The sequence below is a fragment of the Perna viridis genome, chromosome 5 (genome assembly GCF_037379345.1).
Source record: "Perna viridis isolate PV_CMFRI_1.1 ecotype Kerala chromosome 5, ASM3737934v1, whole genome shotgun sequence".
NCBI lineage: Eukaryota > Metazoa > Mollusca > Bivalvia > Mytilida > Mytilidae > Perna > Perna viridis.
This window is the reverse complement of record NC_142449.1, coordinates 36,385,246-36,407,198: the sequence shown is the minus strand read 5'-3', so window position 1 is coordinate 36,407,198 and position 21,953 is coordinate 36,385,246. Positions and strand designations below refer to the sequence as shown.

The window sequence follows — 21,953 nt, the reverse complement described above, 5'->3', positions numbered from 1 at the left end:
ACATATATCATGATCTCTTGAAAACATCATTCAATTTAATTCAACTAAAAGCAACCCCTTTTTGTGACTCAAGAAGCAATTTTATTCAATGGATAAACACGACAATGTCTTTTATTCATGGTAATATATAAAAAAACACCGTCAATTATTATGGACGGAGAGGTTGCGGAGTCCTATATATGTAGAATGTAAGACCAGAACTATGAATGGCTTAAAATATTCTGACGGAAGTGACGAATTTATCGACACGGAAGTAGACGATTGTGCACATTATCATTTTAGTAAATTACAAACTTCATCTTATTCTAATGAATATATTAAGAACACTAGAAACTTCATTTGATATTTTGAACGACTTGGCATGGAAATTTATCTACTATGGTGACCTTTTATTTTATCTCTGTAATTTGTATGATTACTCACACACAAACACACACACACACACACACACATAAATAAACAAAAACAATCCTTACTAAAAACGTCTTTCTGAAACGTGACCGAAGTAGTCGCATGGGGTTTAATAATACAATGCAACTAATGTATCACGCCACGAGCTTCCTACAGATTACCTGTACTTTTAAATAAGAAATAATATTGTATTTGAACGACCCTGAGTTTTATCCTTCGACGTTGTAACAAATATGCCGAGAATGCACCAAGGTCAAAAACTTCATATGAATAAAAAAAAACTGTTTCATTCGTCCTCTACATGGGCTCAAAATTGGGTTTGATTTTGTCAGTTGACTGAATTTGCAAATGGAATGTACATCTTAAAAGATTAAAATAAAATTCGCAATAGCAGATTATTTGATCCCAAATCAAAGCGTGGGTGGTATATTTGAATCACCATGTACGCTCTTGTTTCGTTGCAATTAATTCGACTCCCAATAGATGGATCAATTTCAAATTTGGTTGTGAAATTTGGTATATAGATGGGGCATGAGTTGTAAACGATTTTGGTTTTTGTCCGACTGTATCATTTTTCTGTTCCATTGTGTATATCTAGCACGCAACGCCTAACACTTCATATGTTTTATTCAAACTAGTCTAGGAAAGCCTTTTTGGGAATAAGTATCATAAATAAATTGAAAGAAAAAACACATTTCAATAAGGAAATATGGTAGATGCTGTTCATAAAAACTTAGACGGGCTATGCAGAGGAAACTGTCTGCACCAATATGTAAGTAATGTGTTATAATACTTCCTTTCTGCGTATCGGTTAAAACAAAACTAGTAACATATCAAGTAGCATGACGTCAACTGCAACTTTTGACCTATTTTCAAAACAATGCATTTATCCTTGTCCTATTATTGTATATCTTTTAACGAGACCATTGCCCTTTAGTAATTGTCCAATTTAAATCTGCATACCGCACGTATGCCCGACACATGATCTTCAATTCGAATAAATATACTAATGTCCTATTTAAAAAGGGCATAGTTTATTTTATGGATTGGAGTTATGGAGTGGGGTCAAGGAATAGAATTTTGGAGTGAAATCTTGGATTGATGGTAAGGTTTGAATTAAAAATTAAATGTTGATTTGTGATATATTGTGTAATAGACGTGGGTTACAAAACTGTTTCTTGGAACTTTGTTTTTAAACAATCCAGCCCATTTTTGTTACATTCTAAAACAAAACTACATGCATTTATTCAAAAAGGCAATGGCAGATTTGAAAAGAAATTAATAAAAATTTCACATCACCAAGCCCGCTCCATAATTTTACTCCAGGATGCCACTCCACTCCACCTTTATAAAGTTAGTCGAAATATGCTACTTATTCAGACAGGATTTTTTCCAAGGTTAAATTTGTCGTAGAATAACAACACGATGGATTGGTTAAATCGAAGATGTACAAATGCAAAATTGGTCGCCCACTCTGTATTTTTCTGACAACACAGGACACTTGCTTAATTTCAAATTGGTGTAATAGAATTGTATCATTTCGCGTAAAGCTTTTATAGGGGATAAACTTCCCATTCTCCCCATTCCCATCGCTCTATTTACATATATTAGCCCGAAGTACCTCATTCCCATATCCTATATGCAACTGCCTCATTTTTCATACCAATTTTCCAGTAGTCTCATCGCCTTTCGTTTTCAGCATCTCCCCATCCGCCCCATCTTATTTGGATTATTCATGTTACGAAATTAAGTTATCATCAATATTTTACACTGAAATTAAGTAAAAATTGATTTATCTCTCAATGTTTGCCTAATTAATATTGATTCTCTCAACTACTTTGCCAGATGTCCCAACTCAATATCATGCCCTTTACCCCGGTCCCAATTGTCCAATACCCCATTAAATGAGGAGTTTACCCTATACAGATTCTGTAAGCCCATCAACACACTTCCTTCAGAAATGAGACCGGATTCCGAACGTTTTCCCCTTTGATTTATGTACATGCCCTGAACGCTCAGACATGACATATAGAAAATTGGCATTGAAGTCAAACAGTAAAAACTGTCAAATTGGTATAATTGGCGATAATTTTAACAATAGTCTTATAATGACTGTACATCAAAAAACAAGTATGCGTAGATATGTAGTGACGAGTTTTTAATTTGATATGCTAGTTTTAAGTCATAATACGGTGACATTAAGTTTCATGAATAAGATCAAGAAGCATAGACTACTAAAATTGAAATACTATCATTTGTGAAAACACCAAATCATTTGGGATGTAAAGTCAAGTTTCTTAATAATTTATAGAACAAGCATTCAGAGACAAACCTTTTAAATAATTTCCATGACAAGCATTACCACTTTTATAGAAGGTACAAACCTACAAAAGTTGTCTATGGTAATGATATTATACCGTTGGATACAGAAAAAAAATATTTGGATCATTTAAATTCGGTTTTATGAAACCTACCATCTTAATCAGACTCGATATCGATATTAATGCTCAATGAAATTCGTATCATAAGCTCGTGTGTTCCTCGAAAAACCCGATATCAAAATAAAAAAAAATCAAGGGCGTCAATATAAAGACCTCACATGCACTTTGAGAACTCGATATTGATATCAAGACAATTCGTTTATCCATTCAAAGATCTTGCATGCTTCGCAAAATACTTGATATTACATCTCGCGATAATAAATTTCAAAGAGATTATTATGCAGCATTTTTATACGTTCCTATATCATTCCACCACGAAGGAAATTTGATACAGAATGAAATTAGTCCAAGTTACTTTGAAGCTTACATGAGATTGATGTAAATAGCTGAGTATAAACATTCCAATGATTTGTAAGAGCTATTTCCCTTACCTTAGGTCTACTTCCTTAAGTTCAACAAATGTTCTATCTTGCCACAAACGTTCTGAATTAATGTTGCAAAATCTTATTGAACAATAAAAATCAATTTTTCCAATCTTTCATGTGAGAATTTTCAAATTAAATTTTTGGCGGTTTTATGTATTGATTTTTAACTCTTAGTTTGTCCGTTCTTAGTTACAATCAATAATAGTTAAGTTATATACATAAATAAAATGATCTTCTTGTTAGTTGAAATGTAGTTTTTCACTTAGTTTCCATATGATGGTTGACCCAGCTGTAAAATTTATTAATGATTTTGTTTTCATGCAGAAATTATCTACAATTTATTCATACCGCTTTTATGTACGATATGAGATTAAATTAAGTCCTGCATATGAAAAAGGTAAAATGAATTCCATTAAAACAGTGATGAAAAAAGTTTAACTAATAAAAGATTCTCCCGAGAATAAAGTATTGTTCAAGGCGTCATTGTACTTCAGATAAAAATTAAGCATGTACAAATCGATGCGTCGAACTATTATCTATTCAACTAATTTCAGGAAACGAGGACACAGTAACCAATCGTGATAAAAATGTCATTTTAGACCAATGCATTGTTTTAAATCACTAGACAGCAGAAGAGGTGGTACCTATGAATTCGAAACAAAATCTTTCCTACACACATGTGAGACAATTTTTTTTTTTTTTTTTTTTGGATCTCCAAGACTTAGTTTCAACAGAACATTTTTACAACTAAGATATACAAACGGGTGACAAAAAAAGTTTTACACGGCATATGGAAATCAATTCTTCCAAACTGTCGACAAATCAAATGCTAATCTTTAAAAAAAAATACGAGCGTCAAACTTGAGTATTTTTGAGCATTTATCTGATAACATTGATTGTATAGATATATGACTTGTCGTCGAAATAGTTTCAAAACATACATTTTCTTTTTTATTGTGAAAGTATTATTGTTCGTGGGGTACCATTTTTGTGGTTTTCGTGAACCAGACCACGAAATTTGGTTAAAAAAGATTCTCATTGATGTTTATACTGAAAACCTCAAAACCACGAATTCAAGAATCCACAAACCTTCGTATCTTACCTTATTCACGAAAAGTGGTAACCACAAATTAGAGTACTTTCACAGTTTTGTTAATACATAATGTAACAATACCGAACTTACCTATAAATTTTTAAACAGGAGTCTTCGAACCCTTTATACATTTTTGTGTTGAAGTATTTGTAAGTTTTGATTGGTAGGAAGAATGCTTCGTGGAATCTGGTCAGCATTTCTTGCAGATTACTGTAGAAATCAAAGTCACTTGTGCCATCCAAATAGCCTAGTCTTTTATTAAAACACAGCATTCCAATGCCTAGAATTAAAAAAAAAAGTTTTAAGAGGCTGTCCATGTAAAAATCAGGTTAATCCTATGAAATGAGTTGCACAGGTTAAATTTTATCTCACTGAATTTTTTGCTCTAATGTAATGCATATACCATATGTATGTCAAAAAGTATAAAGTGCGTTTTGAATCGACAGTGGACGGATCGGAAAATGATTTTAAAATTCCTCAACATAGCAACCAAAGTTTGCTCAAATTAAAGAGTTTTTTCCCTTTTTTCAATGAATTTCAATCCTTTTTGTAATTTATTTCTGTCTTTTATCATTGCAGTTCATAAAAAAACATTCAACTATGAGAAAGGATGTCTTTGTGATATAAAATGGTTGGCAATGTTTTAAGACAAAATTTGTCATGTGCCACCCACTGCCTACAATAATCCTATTGTGGGTCTCCAATGTTACCTTTTAACAATAAAAGGCTTCTTCTACTGAAATATTAGAGGATTCCTCGGTTTGATCATGGTAGCTCTTTTGGCATACTTTGGCAGGACTTATTCATGCCAAATTTAGATTCTTATTCCTATTTCGATATTTTGTTTTTTGAGCACTTCTTAAAACTGCTCATTGGAGATTACTCCTTGTAACATGTGTACTACATACTGAAAACTCCAATATTTATATGAATTGTATTTTTGTATTTCTAGTACACTTTTGTATATTTCGTTTTTGAGGTATACGTTTTCTGCACTTTATTTTACATTCGAGGCTTTGTATTTATTTGAAAAATTGAAAAGGCACATTTTCTTATCAATCAACTGCATTTTTCTGTTTCTTTCACACTTTCACATCTTGACTTAACAAAAATTTACTTAATGTATTTTGACATTAGAACTTTTAAAAATCTACCCCTCGTATTTATAATCAGGACGTTAACTCACTAAAAACAAAATTTGGCACAATTTGTGTGGAGGGTTTTTCAGCATCTTGAATCAACTCTACCATTGGCAGTGTACTACTTCCACATGGAAACGTGCTTAAGTCATAAATTATGCTGCTCTATATCTAAGGTCCGATTATTGTATACATATCATTTAGTTTGTAGGTTGTGCACAACGTTAACCAAAACATTAATACACTGAGGAGGTAAATGAAGTATTTTTTGTGAAGAGATGAAAAATTATGCTCATTTCATAATTACACTGTTTCACGCGATCGGAAATATATATCAACACGACATAATGTAATTGTCTGCTAGTATTAATATCTTTATTGCCCCAGATATGTCTCCCTATCAGGTTAGAATGAGGACAATTCATCATCGTCACGTCAATAATTCAAAATGTGTACCAATACAGACGGAGTTAAAACTCGAAGACCAAGAGGGGTGAGTGAAAATACAGATAGATACAAGGACAGTTACATGAGACATAAACAAAGACGATATTACACTGGAAACTGGAAACACAAAGAAAACTTACTAAATGCACAACCCAGTCATCAACAAACTATAAAGAGAGGAGTGAACTATTTCAGCAGTTAAGAAAGCGTCCATTATTTTTTACGAAACTATTTACCTATCTTTTTACGGAGTATTTTTGGACAGGCCAATGTAGATATAAAAAAAGGCTACGTGTATCAATCACCACTGTAAACATAATTGTTGCCATAACAATAACAGCGTGATTTTCAACACTACACTGGATGGAACATTCCGACAAATGAAAATATGCGTCACTTCCTATAGCTTACTATTTGCGTCTGCGTTAAAACAATCACTTCCATACTACGGAAAGTTCGGAAATACGTAGCTGTTTAAGAAGATCAACAGTTATAGGACGTCGCTGACGTTCCCCTCAATAAATATTGGGCATGACAGCATCAAGCTGTCAATGATGCACAGTATCTATGTATACCTACTTTCACTAGCATAATTTGTGAGTTCCTTATGAAGATCTTCAATTTTCTTTGTTTTCCTGAGCCTACTGATGAAATCATCTGCCACGGATTCTATTAAAGGAACATAATTCGCTACAATTGATGGTTTTAGGATTTTTTCTTGGGCAGGTCTTCGCAGTGTTGTCCAAGCTTCGCCTTGTCTGATATTTAATACAAAGAAAATTATTGAACTACATTGTATATATTATATGTATAATAAAAATTTACTGACATCTGTTTGAATTTCGTTTTAAAAAGCGTTCATATCAGATATGTTCATATTGTCCTTTGCAGTGCGAGTCAGATATTCAGTTATGTTAAACAAACAAGAAAGAAACTGGGGAAAAATGTGAGTAATACTTTCTAACACCCCCACTCCCCTTTTTGATAAATTACACCTGTTGACCTCCAAATTAATTTGAATCAAAATCTAAAATAGGATGGGCACGATGGGTATATGTCTTAAAAATTCTGTAAAAGTTTTCTTAAATTCAATTTGTGAAACTAAAGAAGGAAAAAAGAAAGTAAGGAAGTACGAACGTAAGGAAAAACTACTTGGGAGAAGGACAGTCCTATCACTATATATCCTCCATTTACGGGGGTATGAGACGAACCTCAATAAAGGAAAATTCTACTAAGTTTGTTTAAATCATCAAACCGTTTATTTTTTCCTCTATTAGTGTATTTGTTTGTGACCTGTTTGTATGTTGTAATTAAGATAATTAGTTTGGGCATAATACCGGAAAACAGAATAATTGAAACTAGACTGGGTTACTGTGCCACCAATTATCCTTGAAACTATTCCAATCATATTAATTATCACAAATTATTTATTAATGTTTATTGGAGTTTTTTCTATGAAAAAAAGGGATAGATATTTCATCAGACACAAAGTTTATACAATATTAGCTTAGCTTTGCTAAATCAATAAGAAACAGAATGAGATTTAATCAAATTAATTGTGCTGATATAATGAATAATTGAAAGTGCATACACCGTTAATTTAATCTAAAGCTATCTATCACATTGAAGAAATACAATAAGTTAAACAGTGCAGACGAATACATTATGTATACAGATTTTCATCATGAACAAAATGGGAAATAATCGAATACTCTCTAGCATTTTTCTGTTTTTTTAGGGATTCACATCAATGTTTAGGATGTCATACTGTATTAGAAAAGCGGAAAACAAATGAGGTCTTTCATAGCGACGAACATACCAAGCAGGACTGGTTTGGCTGTATTTGATCAAATAACCCCATACGTTATTTGAATGCAAAAAGATGTTAATTTCAAATTAAGGTCGACTTAACATAATATTTAAAAGATTTGAAATAAAATTTCAAAATGATGTATTTTTGGTCAATGATTCTATGCTTGTTGGTGTAATTTTTAAACTTACGAGAAGTAGTATTTGTAATTTTGAGATCGTTCTTTGATAAATATATTTGGGGCATCTTTTTATAATATAAATACAAAAAAAAATTCAATGAAATATGTAGAAGTTGCAAGCAGAGTACTTACAGTAGTATAAGACCTTTAGGAATATTATGTCGCTTGAAGAATGTCTCAGGTAGTTGCATTTGGGTTTTAGCGTGTTCTTTGTACTGTGCCTGGAAAACAACTTTAGCATACTCCGGGTGAAATATATAAACCATCGAGGAGAATCCTGTCTTCAGTTTGACTATGTCGCCGTATTGATCCCGCAGCTTACATAAAAGTTCGGGCATATCACTTGGTGTAAATTTTGCTGCAACATAAGATGATAAAGCTTTGTCGTTGATTTTACAAGAAAACAATCATAGAAGTAAAGGAATATGATAACAAAAATACCTTCTCGTAGATAAAATAATCACTTTGTAGAAGATAAACAAAGTACAGTTGAAAATTTTGCCCAGTCGGGGACTCTTTCGTCAGAATAACGACAGCATCGACTGCATGTAAATGACTACTACTACAAAATTGTTGGTTTGGTAACAAAACAGGGGCAATTCCTTGAACAGTGGAGAATACGTTATTTTACCGCCCAACAGTCTGGTATAAATGTTAAGACACCGTGCATATTATCTACTTTATTTCAAATATATTTTATCTGTTCCAGATCATTTTTATTTTACCTTAAACTTAACACATTTTCACCAACCTAGTTCAATTTCAATAGTTTTCAGGCTCCCAAGATCATTCTTTTTTGTGTTGTCCAGGTTATCTTTTCTCACCCAACTTTCGCCTTTCTGCACTTTTAAGCACACTTTATGTGCATTTCTTTAGTTCAGTTATAAATGCGGCTACTTTGTGCCTATTTAACCTAATACTTGATATATTAAATATGAAAATTCTAGGCAACAATCTCTTATTGTACATTTGGCTTTTGTATTGATACATTTTGTACGAGGTCATACAAATAATTGCATTTCAACTTACTGCAGATATGGGTTAATCTTATTACGACCGTAATCAAGGGAACCAAGATTCTAGCGGAAATCAAAAGAATGTAATCCAGGGACAAAGACTAGACATGGAAAACAGACAAACATAACAAAGAACAAAAGGGAACTAAAATAGTACATACAACAGTAAATGAGCAATTCGAACTCCACTAAAAACTGGGAGCATGGACCAGGTGCATCGGTAAGGTAAGCGTCCTCACCAATGTTCTTCGTATTACAGAAATTCTGTTTTCTCTATCAACATTGTGCCAACGTCCAATTTCGATGGATAAATAAAGGTTTGTACTTCTGAATTTACAAAGTTTGATTTTTTTTTTCAAAATTTCAAAAAAATCTTCCAACTTAAAGTGGGTTTTACAAATTCTACAGTTAATCGCTTTACTCGACTCGAAAATAGTTGAGTGCCAATTTTGTATATATTGCTCTTGCAGTCTATGTTTCAGAGTATATTTTAGGTTTTGAATATCAAAATTTATCTCGTCTTCCCATACATATGAAAACCCTGTTTCATCAAACATTTTCTTTAGATCCTGCAACCAATATTACTATATCTATCATACAGTTTCCAACTTAGACACGTTGAACAATTCAGTTTCCATAATGCAGATGGATACACCGTAACGATCCACGAGTTCATGCTAACGACCATTAGACTTATGTTTTGATGATTTCAATCTTGTAGCAACATAACCCTGATCCAGAAGCCTAATTGTAAGATGTCTAGCGTGATACAAAAAGTCTGTTTCGTTACGGCAAGCTCAGGCAAAACGTATGAGTTATGATATGAAAAACTCCATACACAGATGCTGAAGGGATGTTGCCTCCGATGAAAGGCAAGTTGACAATTCTGAATGAAAAGTCATCACGTTTGGTCAATAGTTTTCCTTTACCACCGATCTCTAAGTGTATGTCAATATATGAGGCTGACTACACAGTGTCTGTAGTATCTTTATATCATGTTATTAGGGGTAGATGCGATGTATCGAATCCCCGAAACAGGGATTGTTAAACTATAATACGTCATCTATATAACTGAAACATAGATTAAAGGATCAAGATAAACGATGTTTTTTTCTTTCGGATCAGCTATAAAGTCAGCCTCATAAGAGTGAAGGAATAAGTCAGCAAGTATAGGAGCACAATTTGTTCCCATTGGAATGCCGACCGTTTGTTGAAAAATGCGTCCACCATACTGGAGAAATATGTTGTCGATCAAATATTCCAGCATTTGTAAAACATCTTCTTTATATTTGGAAAATGTTTTGGAATTTTTTTTTTCATAAAGTATGAGGAATCTCTACCAAGAACTATATATTTGTATCTAGGTGTACCATCTGTTTTTTTTGGAGAAACAACCATGTATAATGTTTTTGAGTCGGGATTTTGACTGAGCATGGGGAATAGAAGTATACAGCGTTGAAAAATCATAGGTTTTGATGCTTTTATATTATAATAGTAATCTTGAATTTATGGTCTCCAAAAGATCTTTCGATTTTTTTCAGGATCCACATCCAGTAACAAGAATTGTGTAAGACTGGAGACCTTCTTTGACAGTTGTGAGTATAAAAGTTGATAGTTTTGAAAGAAGATTAGTGGTGCATTTTGCAGATCCAGCTATGTAACTTTGTTTGTATTGATTCTTGTGGAATTTAGGAATCCAGTACATAGACGGTCAATCACAATCATTGTCTTTAGTAGAGGGACCAAACGAGGATAGCACAGACTTATTGTTTTCCACTATCTCTTCCTTGAAGAGTGTAGTGGCAGTACAAGTCCTATCAATGATATTATTTTCTACGTCTACCTCTGATAATAAACATTGGATGTAATAAGCTTTGCAGACAAAAGCGATGTTGTTTTTGGGCTCTGTCTGCTGGTACGTCAACATATTTGTCATGTAAAGGAGACAAAGTTTTAGCTACATCGGGGTCTTTGAAAACTGACCTAGCATTGACACTCATTGATCTACTTAAAACTTTCATTCATATCAAAATTAAAGACCTCACGGGCTTTACCCACTCTGACAGAGAATCAATGTCTTCTTGTTCTCGTATTATCAATTTTTCTTCCGTAGTCCTTCACGGCATCCATAAAACTATAAAGTTATAATCCCAATTTATGGAGCGTGGTTCGCGGTACCTGAACAGGTTCGTACTTCTTTTCAAACAAATCCCCCACTATCTTTTAATATCCTTTATTGGGACTGAGTGAAATGTTTTGTTTTGTTTGTTGTTTTTATTTACTATTACATCACACAATTTTCGTATTTCGTGCTAAAAGAATGATTGAGTAAATTTATTTGAAATATTATAATCATTCTTACACAAGTAATATTCATATTATGTGCTTACAATGGTTTGGAATAAATGATGGATTATTATGATACCACATGTGGTATCCCAAAGTCCTGTACTATAAATGGTTTACTTGAGATGTTAAAATGGGTGAATAAGTTTGTTCTATTCTCGTGATTGATAATTCTACTTTGAGTTTAGTTGAAATTCTTACTTTATGAGTGGGTAAACGAATTTAATGTGTAGTGAGAATTAATACACCACTTTTAAGCAACGAAAACATATTCTAAATCGCACTTTTGGAATTTAATAAATGCGTCTGTTATTTCTCACAAATGTATTTTTTTTTATTTCGTGTTCAAAAGATTATGTTTTGACCTTGTTCTTCAAAGATAAATTGATCGCGTTTTTTAGAATGGCTGAGTTTGTTTATATTTTAAAAAGTGATATTCCAATTTTTTGCTTCAAAAAACAATTTAATCGTGTTTTGGAAATAGGTGAATTTGTCTGTCGATACTCTTTAAGTTGTTTTTCTACTTTTTGCTTCAAATACTATTTAATCGTCTTTGTTTAGGAAATGGGTGACTTTTTCTATATTATCACAAGTGATATTCCTATTTTTGCTTCAAACTTTATTTGATCGTGCTTTTGGAATGAACGAATTTGTCTGGTCGCAATTTCCAATACTATGCTTAAAGGACTATTAGAGCGTGTTTTGGAATTGTATAATAGAAAAAAGAACGGATACAAATACAACAGCATATAACCAAAATACAAAAAAAAATAAATACTTTAAGAGATCATCAACGGTCTTCCAAAATGTATACACACCTTTAAGTAAGCTCTGAAAAGGTAATAAACTTGTCTGGATATATTCTCACAATTCAGATTCTTACTTTGTGCTTCAAAGATTATTTGATCGTGGTGAATTAGCCCGACCCACTTTTTTGGGGGAGGGGCATGTAATACTAGTTTATATTTAATGAAGGTCGTCACTTCAAGCTTATTAACTTAGTTACAATTTGTTTTGAAATGTAAGATATTGATCGTATAACGGTGGTTATGACTAGCATGTTAAAACGATTCAAAACCAGTGAATAACACTACTACGTGAGAACGTAGAATATAAGAAAAATTTCAATTACAAATATGTTAAGAATCTAATATCTCAGCTCTATCTAAAACATGACGTAACTTTTATGGGTTGACTACGTCCATCATCTGATAAATGTTTATTATTTTTTTAAGTAGCAGTGAATGCACTGAAGATTGTGTTGAATGGGAATTATCTTCGGAGGTTTTGCCTTGACATTTGAAGGCGTGTCTGCCTTCTTAGGAATCGGAAAGTAGAATTTGTACAAGTAATTCCACTCAATTTACTGTTACGTATAAATAAAATTTGACTATACAGTCACATTGAAAACATCAACAGGTTTCGGAAACGTTTTCTATTGACCAAAGAAAGATCATATTGGTAAATATAAATCGTTGCAGGAGGTTGAAATGTGAATTACGTCTCAGCTTCAATGAATTTAAGTAGAATGAATCCTATAATTAATCTTGGTGAATGGCATTTGAAAGAAATAAGTTGTCAAAGTAAATTTCCTAAACTAAGCCAAATAGACGATAAAATTGATCAATTATATACACACTAATAAATGCTTCTAAAGTACAATTTTGATTTAAAGTCCTTTGTAGTTCTATTTTGATAGTTGTTTTTTGGTAGCCAAAAAGAGATCTCAGCACATGTTGAGCACTTCTGAGTTATCTTATTCAATCAGTAAATAAGAGTTACAACAAAATCACCGAACTTAAATTCAATCCATAATCAAGTCATGTCCAAAATGCAAAATTTGTGTGAAGTAGAATAAATAATATTTCAACACTTATTTTTTTTAAATCTACACTACAGCATAAAAAATGTTACGGAGGATTGATATAAAAATTTTAGGAATTTCAATATCATTTGAGACCGCACTGGTCATCATGCAAAAAGTAGATTAAAATTATACCACACTTTTAAACCTAGTGTACGATTTAAAAAATGAGAAGGTGTATCTTAAACTTTGTCTCAATACAATGTTTATCGTACGTTACAGGATCCTAGAAAAAATGATACGTGAACTAGACCAGCTGACTTTCTCTCCTGTCGTGTCTGATTTGTATACATGACGTCAACGTTAACAATATTATCTTGACAATAAAATGGGTAAACTGTGATATGACGTAAGGCATTTGTAACTGGCTACTTACAAAATCGACTAAATAAACTTTTGATTAAAAAAAACATAGAAAGAAAGAAAACACTTTACATATGTGGAATTCAGGAAAAAAGGAAGCAAGGAACTGTGTTACCTGTGACATCCGCGAGATAAACTTCGAGTTTACATATCAAATAGAAACTTTAATCGTGTATAATAAGTAGAACTCGGTTGAAAAATATGTTGGGTTGATGGTCTCAATAGTAACAGTACTGAAGTCTTTTAATGCCACACTGTGCACTGACGTCAGAAATTTGTATCGTTTATTAAAAACCGATCAAAATAAATAGTTTTGACAAATAAAAATGACTTAAATTTAAATGATAAATTTACATAATGATTTAAAAACTTTTAACTTACTGAAAGGTTTAAACTGTAATGCTATGCCTAAAAACGGAATGTTGTAAAGTCCTCTAGGTCCAGGCATTTCACTGAATGGTTTAGCGACTTCTCCTGTATTATGCATATGTTCAGGTCTTATGTCACTAGATGTCGCATGAACACAAACACATCGTACAAATTGTTTTAACTGTCCATTGCCATGGCATAGATCTACCGCTAATTTTCTTTGTAAAAGCATCTGGAAGAGGAAAACAAAATAACGTACCTTTGTTAATTGTGATAAGAAAAGTTTGAACTGTAATACTAGCATGAGAAAACAGTTGCAAAGCATATAACATTTTGCACTGATAATCTTTAAAAAGGGATTGAGTGTTTTGTTTTGTTTTTGTTTGTTTGGTTCTTTTGTTTTGCTTGTTTGTTTGTTTTTGTTTGTTTTTTTTTAATTTCGTTCATTTCAGTTTAAATGTTTAGACTCAGAACTGAGTGAGGGGGTTTTTAACGTCCTGCACAGATTTTTATTGTCGGATGGTGAAATGAAAATTAAAGTGATAAAGAATACAAATGAAGAATGCATTGAGGACAAAATTTAATACCATGCGCTGTTAAATAATATAAAAATCATCCGAAAATTGTTTAACATTTTTTATTACATGGTCAAAAAAGGTATATTTATAAACTATTTATTATCGAAATTGAAAGAAATTTCTATTAAAAAAAAACTTATTCAAATTAGCTGACATCGCAATTTGCAAGCATACATATCCAGGAAGCAGATACGCTTCTCCTCTAAAAATGATGCAAACTTTTTAATTTGATAAATCAGATGTGGATATAAACATCACCTAAATTTTCACTGCGTACATTAACCTTAATCAAATAATGCCAACTTTGATTATCAACTTTTATAGAAACAATGTTGAAGAATTCGGTTTGTCATAAGTCATTAAAACCACATCATTTACCAGATCATTAAACGAGTTGTAAAACTCCATTGAATGGCACGATTTTATAGGTTCAAGTGTTCTTGTAATTTTGTACGAATAAAATCTGTTAAACTGACCTGACCTTAAATCTGGCAAAACTAGTTGAAGCCGGAATGAAGATTTCCTTTGGGGGTAATGTTATTCCTGAATCGCTAACATCTCAAAACGAAGTGTTCACGGTAGATATAATGATCAATGAATAATTGCAGTTGTAATTATAATAGAAATTTACAAGTGTATGACCATTTAATCACTTGATTTAGATAAGTAATGCCTATTTTAGGGATCATGAGTCGGTTTTTTATTCGTTTCAAAAGATGTATTTAAAGTGTTTGAGATTCTTTTAAGAATACTTCCTTTTGATTTTTTTACCCAACCTTGTTTTCAAGGTTATCCTTTAAATTGGTTCAAAAATAACTTGAAATTGTATCAATTGTAAATAAATTTGAAACTTACTTTAAAAAGTAGTCGTTTGACAAGACATAATATCTAGAAGAAGTGTCACTAACAAATTTAAGGTGCAATTCAAAATTTAGTGTAGTGGTATTCTGCTTACACTGAATGATCTGTCTGTAATTGTAAAGTAGATAAAATCTAAATAAATGGATTTCCGTTTCCTTATATTTTTTGCAAAGTTTTGTTAAATAAATTATAATTTTGTTGAAGTCCAGTTGCAAACCATAACGTTATAGTCCAGTACAGCATAAACTCCAGATGCAGTTCTTGTAATCAGGGTTTCTATATAAAATAACTTTTTGCTATGTTTTGCGGCCCTAGTCAACTGGAACTATTTCACTTATAAATTACTTATTTTGCTATTAAAAGTCTTTAAAATTCTGGAAAAAAAATAGATTGATAGATAAGGTTTTTCCGTTTTGCAAGGCATGCAAGACGAAGACTTTGCTTGATAAATGATAATTTCGTTTTCCAAAAATTCTTAAATATGTTCTTAAAATATGCTAGGCTAAAGTCTTTTTATTTTTTTTTTATATAGTTTGTATGCAGACACTTCCAAACAATTCCAATCATTTATGAAATATCATTAACTCCATTTCAATATTTTTACTGTCTCATTGTCTCCACGTCTTTACTTTTCGGAAGCCCGTTAGTAAGTTGATATAACAAGTTAGTTAAGTTGTTATAACAAGATCAAAAAAGAGCTTCACATGATACTAACGGGCTTCCGTATTACTTCGACTAGTATCTGATGCCACCCTTGTGAATGAAGAACCACGTGATTTTTATTTACACTAGACAATAAAGAGTTCATTGTACCATTGAACGCGTGATTAGTGTACTAATTTGTAAAAGATAGAAATAAACAGATTATACCGAATTTAGAAAAATATCTGACACTTTACTTGATAAATTATGGGTTGAGTCAAGTTGTGGCGATGCCTGAAGAATATTTGACATGCAAAAAATGCATGTTTATACTTATAAACTAAAATATTTGAGTCAAGTCATGGCGATGCTTATAGAATATGTGACATGCAAAAAATGCATGTATATCCTTATAAATTAAAATAAGAAAAACAAATTTGCAATGCTGAATGGTTATCTCCATTGTTTACAATTTGTTTTGAACTTTCATTTGTTGTAACGCGTTTAAACCCTGCTGAACGGTAACTAGTTGAAACGACCATTTCATCAAGTAGTTCTAGTTTCACTAACTCATATTTCTTTTACTTTTTAGAAAGAATGTTTGAGGTTCAAAGGTGAACTAACAGAATTGTACGTAATAGCCACATCAGCATCCGATACGATTTCTCGGAATCTACTATATTCTTGTAGGCATGCATTTCAATATCGATGTTGATGGTGGTACATTTTTTAAGTAGCTAAGTATATTAGTCAATATCCTGATAAAGCATGTTTGTCCAATTCATTTTATTACAAGTACTATTGGGTCAATTTCGGTTGTAGTACTAGACATAGCATTGTCTGAAATCTGGGTCACATCAAAATATGAATAATAAATAAGTTGGAAAGTGGCGTTTGAATTCTTTATATTTTATGTGCTGAACGTAATCAGTTAGTTTAGTATTTTAATCAACCTTTCCCATTCTGCATATATTTCCCTTATATCTGGTATCAAAAACTTGCGTGACCTGGCCTAGACATATAATATCATCAATAAGGGAATGACATAATATGACAACGGCCTAACGTCAAAGCTAGTTAATCATGTAACGCCAGCTCACGAAGAAGAAAATGTGATTAAAAAGAATACAGGTATCATATTGAAAAAATTACCGTTAAACTGGTGCTTCTAACATGCCCTACTTGGACTTCTTTTCTGACGTTTCCGATCTTACAGAAATATGTGTTTTTGTGACGCTTTAATATAAAATATATGAGAAAAAGAAAATAGCATGTGCCGTTTTCTACATGTTTACCACATAACTCATTAAAACATTTAAAAAACAAAGCTAATTAAAAAGAATCAAATACATAACTTTTCGAAATGACTTCATTGTATGTACTTAAATATATGGGGCTAGGGTTCTTGGAACTATTTTGCGGAATATAATTTTATGCACAAGCGGTACACGTGGAAACAATTATTATAAATTACTACATAATTTCATCATATTTTTATAATATATATAAAAACATATATATTATACAATAACGTCTCAGAATGTGACGACTCTATTCGCTACACTGCTCCATCGGATTAAATTGATACAGGGAAGTTAACGTAAACTTATAGAAGGGTGTGGTGGTTTTCAGACCCTTATATATATATATATAAAGGTCTGAAAAATTCCCAACGATGTTAGAACTGTCAAATTTGCAATGCAAATTTTTGGTCGTTCCCTCCGCGGGACTCGAACTCGTACCGCTGTGACATCTATGGCAACACCGCCTGCACAAAGTCCAGCGCCCTAGACTACTCGGCCAGCCAGGCTATATAAAAATATAGCTTTCGCAGGTCGGGTCAAACCTCCTCGTAGGATTAATCTAGGGTTGTAACTTAGTACATGATGTATGGTAGTACGGGACAGTCCATCTAGATGTTGTTTTCTATGAAAGAGGATTAAATTAACGATACATGTCACAACAAATCAATATTTTACAAACGTCTCGGAATGTAACGACTCTATTCGCTACACTGCTCCATCGAATCAAATAGATACAGAGAAGATAACGTTAGCATAGAAGGGTCTATACATATATCTAAAATGTTTTAAGAAGCAACTGTTGATTTTTGTCGAGGCTGGGGTCGATTCGATTTATTTATCAAGGATTTTAATTTTTAAAGCTTTCATCCGGTCTTTTTCTTTTAAGGACATGTTCATCTAAGAGTCATTCAGAGATTTATAAGTCCATATGTTTGTCTTTTTAGTAAATGTTTCGAGTATGTTCCATAAATAATTTGAGTTACTGAATAAGGTGGAGGATGGGGAGAAAATATTTTGTAGTCGTTGTACAAAGGTCTGCGCTAAACATAATGGCTGAACATATTTTTTTAATCGAATTTAACGTAAGTAGCTCTCCGGCTGATACATAGTTGGAATGCCTACATAGCTTTTTTTTAATAATTTGTTTAAAATATTGTACTTACCAGAAATTAACATGTGGGTTTTCATATAACTCTTGGGAGATAAAATTTATATAGAATGTACTGCTGAATTCAAAATTAAGGGAAATAACTCTGTAAGTGACACTAAAATACAAAAGAAACTGTTGGATTTTCAATGTGGATTATCTCTTAAGAGCAGACAGATTGGAATGAATAATTATACATTTCATCATTTTTTACCTAAAAAGTAACTTGATAACAATATTAAAAAATGTATAGCCTTTTTGGGGTGTATCACATTTTATAAAATTTGCATGATTCTAACAAAGACTGCTACTGAACAATTTTTGACATATTTCATTACTTTCACAAACTTAGAAACAACTTATATATATAGGTGCTTTGTTATAAATGTGTTTTTATGAAAGATCTTAAATTGACAAATTTTCCTGACTTATCGTCTTCGACTTTATTTGCATAGTGCTCATATAAACCTGCACATGCATTTAAATGTGACCCTTCTCCCAATAAATCATACAGTTGATCCGTCAAACAGTGCAAATCACGAAGCTATCTTGAAATATGGCTATCTTCAACTTTTCAAGGATTCATATAACTTATAATGCCTAAATAGTTAATTGACACAAGTAAGACGACAACGTTAGACACTGCTTCAGAGTTATGTTTTTACCCTGATATTGCTATTTGTTCCGCGTACTTTCCTTTTTGACTAACTTCTGAAGCAGATCAGTCGGTAATTTTGTTATTACCCTTCAAATTAAAGGTGGAATTTTTCAGTTTAAATAAACTAATAGCAATGCCTGCATGCACGCGAATAATAGCTGTTTTGCCGTCATTACAAGGACACGTCGGTTAATGTAAAATGTTGAAAAAGTTTTTAAAATGAACTTGTTTCATGTTAATAAATTTAGATATACAATGAACAGAAAGTTAACTGTTGTTATTATTATTATTTTTTTTTTTGGGGGGGGGGGTAAATATCACATTCGAAGAATTCTATTATTTAACTTTTAACCCCCCCTTTTCCCCCCTTAAAGTTGTTAAAATTGCGTACCATTTTCGCCATTCGTTTTACAAGACTCTTTAGTGCCTAAAATTGTTAAGATTGTCGTTTTTTGGTTCTCATGACAAGAAAAAAATAAAAGGGGAAAATATCGCCCCTGTTCCCACTTTACGGAACTGTTACAGTAGTCGAATCTATATCGAGGCGTTAACGGACGGACGCACATACATTTGTACGGCTAATTTGATCCGGTTGTCTAAAATGATGTATTATTTGTTGTTTTTTTGTTTTTTTTTTTTTCAACCAAATAATAAAATCGGTTTAATAAAACAGATATTTTAATTTTTGAATATAATCTATCCGAAGAAGTTACAAAACAAGTATAAACAAAAATAATATATAGAAACATACCGTGCAATCTTACGATGTTCCAACTTCATCAATTTTCAACATTTTCAAAGTAATGAAATTCATTTACATGTTCAGGTCACGACTTTATTTCTATAATTTTCTTTTATTCATTGACTGCTGATGGTGACATTTTTATTTCCCCTCGACGATTATCAAATATCAATAGAAATTTCTTTAAATCGAGATTCTGCAGTGAATTAAATCTTATTATATCGGTTACATTGTAAAGGGATGTTAAAAGTATCGTGACAGACCATATGAAGCAGAAAAATTGGCTAATGACTATTTCATCAGATAAAATCGTGAGGTACTTAAACTTAGATCTATTGATACTTAACAAATTAGGATGCCTTTCTGCAAGGTATTCATTCATAAATTGTAGGAAGGGAGTGATCAATTATATAGTAAAATTCATTTTCATTCACAAAATCAAATAGTTGATAAATGGGGGAAATCGCGACAGAGTCAAATGAAAAAAGTTTGAATTGGCTCACCGTTGATTTTTCACCCCTAGGTCGCCATGCCCAACTTCCAAATCAGATTTAATAAATGCTTATTATTTGCAATATGCATTAGCACTATGAAAAAAAAAACCTCTAGAATTCAATGTCTAGATTACTACTTAACTCGTACTTTGCATGAACTGTTGCTTAAACGGAACAAGCACTATTTCTGTTTCTACATAATGGAATTCTGGTGAACAATTCTGATTATGTGTTTGAATCTGAATTCGACATCGACTTTTGTTAGTTTCGTATTTACCACCGACTTTTCTTATTCGGTATGATATTCTGAAGAAATGGCCTGACTGATAATACCGATTCTATTGCAAAACATGTTTGCTTGCAAATAATCATCGCCTATAGATTTTCAACCACTACCTAATTTTTCATTAATACATGAATATTTTGATTTTTTATATATGTGAATGATTCTTAAATCGCTGCTTAATATATGCTTTTATACGGAATGCAGAACAATAAGAAAGGTGAAGCATATAATGACTTCATGTATATTTTGAAACGAACTAGTATTACTTTTTATCAATTAAAGCATACAACTCGTAACAAGCTTGATTTCATATTAATTAAATCTTATATTGAAAATAATATGTTTAATTTTGAATTCTTACCTTTTGGTTTGCATACACTTCAACTAAGTGCTTATAATATTAATCAGATACTATCCTCAATCATTAGTATTCTTAGTCCCGTAGACAAGTCCGTCGTGTTTAATGCATCCTTACTTTTATATAGGTTATTAGGTAGCGTGACCAATATGTAAACGAGTAAACAATTAACATATAAATAAGAAGACGGAAGCGAATTATACACTCTATCTACGGAATTCAAACAATGGCTTTTTAAAAATTTCCGCGTATATGATCCAGGCATTTAAATCAGCCTAGTTTTTACCTTTTTTGACGTTCCTAATCCATTTCAGAAAAAAACATGAATGAAGGTGTGGACGATTAAGTAGTATTAAAACCGTATTTTACAACTTATAGCCGTAACTTTAAAGTTACAACTAAAGCTTCTGTTTTTTGCATTGCAATTTACAAATATAAACGATACAATTTTAAAAGCTTTTACAGAAAGATTTATGAACAACGTAAGTTAAATACTATCACGTCAATCTGAACATTTATTGCTTATTTTGGTAAACAGACCGATTTATTTTAAACTGCTCTCACAGTGGGGCAAAAGCAGTATCAGGTAAAGTACTTTTCACTAAAATTGTGTCATTATTTTTCATCGTTACGGTCATCGGATTTCATCGCATTTAGTTCGCGAAATCTAGAATTTAATGGGGGGTTTTTTTTGGAGGAGGGAGGGGTGTGTGTGGGTGTGTTTTGTTTTACTTTTGTTTTTTTTACCGAGTATCTGATATTTAGGACATACAGAAGGGCAGTAATGTTTTGTCTATTTGTAAAGCATTTTTTGGTATTGTTGTTTTAAGTGTATGGTAAACATTTGTCAGTAACATTCTGTGTTAATATATACAGCTCTAGGTCAGTTGTAAAATCAAATAATTTGTACATTAAAGTCCTAGTAACCAAGGTTTATTTTTTATGTGTCATCCGAAGGACACAAATACGATCGCAAGT

General features: G+C 32.0%; 1 protein-coding gene and 1 long non-coding RNA gene across 6 annotated transcripts in view; one reads left to right on the top strand and one right to left on the bottom strand.

The window, feature by feature from the left end:
- LOC148617280 (sterol 26-hydroxylase, mitochondrial-like) overlaps positions 1-21,953 on the bottom strand; it is a 53,542-nt gene that overhangs the window by 8,734 nt on the left and 22,855 nt on the right. Inside the window, exons 1-5 of one of the 5 annotated variants that reach the window (XM_088584868.1) lie at positions 20,979-21,162; positions 13,918-14,137; positions 8,080-8,305; positions 6,536-6,714; positions 4,461-4,650 (exon numbers count right to left, since the gene is read on the bottom strand). In XM_088584868.1, coding sequence (XP_088440994.1) covers positions 4,461-4,650; positions 6,536-6,714; positions 8,080-8,305; positions 13,918-14,137 — 815 coding nt within the window. In that variant the 5' untranslated portion in view covers positions 20,979-21,162. Of the gene's footprint in view, positions 1-4,460; positions 4,651-6,535; positions 6,715-8,079; positions 8,306-8,698; positions 10,265-13,917; positions 14,138-14,959; positions 15,128-20,978; positions 21,163-21,953 lie in introns of those variants that run through there. The other 4 variants (XM_088584870.1, XM_088584869.1, XM_088584872.1 and 1 more) reach the window with 4 other exon arrangements.
- Positions 826-7,922, top strand: LOC148617281 (uncharacterized). The gene is made up of 3 exons (XR_015922464.1): positions 826-1,183; positions 6,848-6,902; positions 7,695-7,922. It is a non-coding gene; the product is annotated as an uncharacterized LOC148617281 (long non-coding RNA).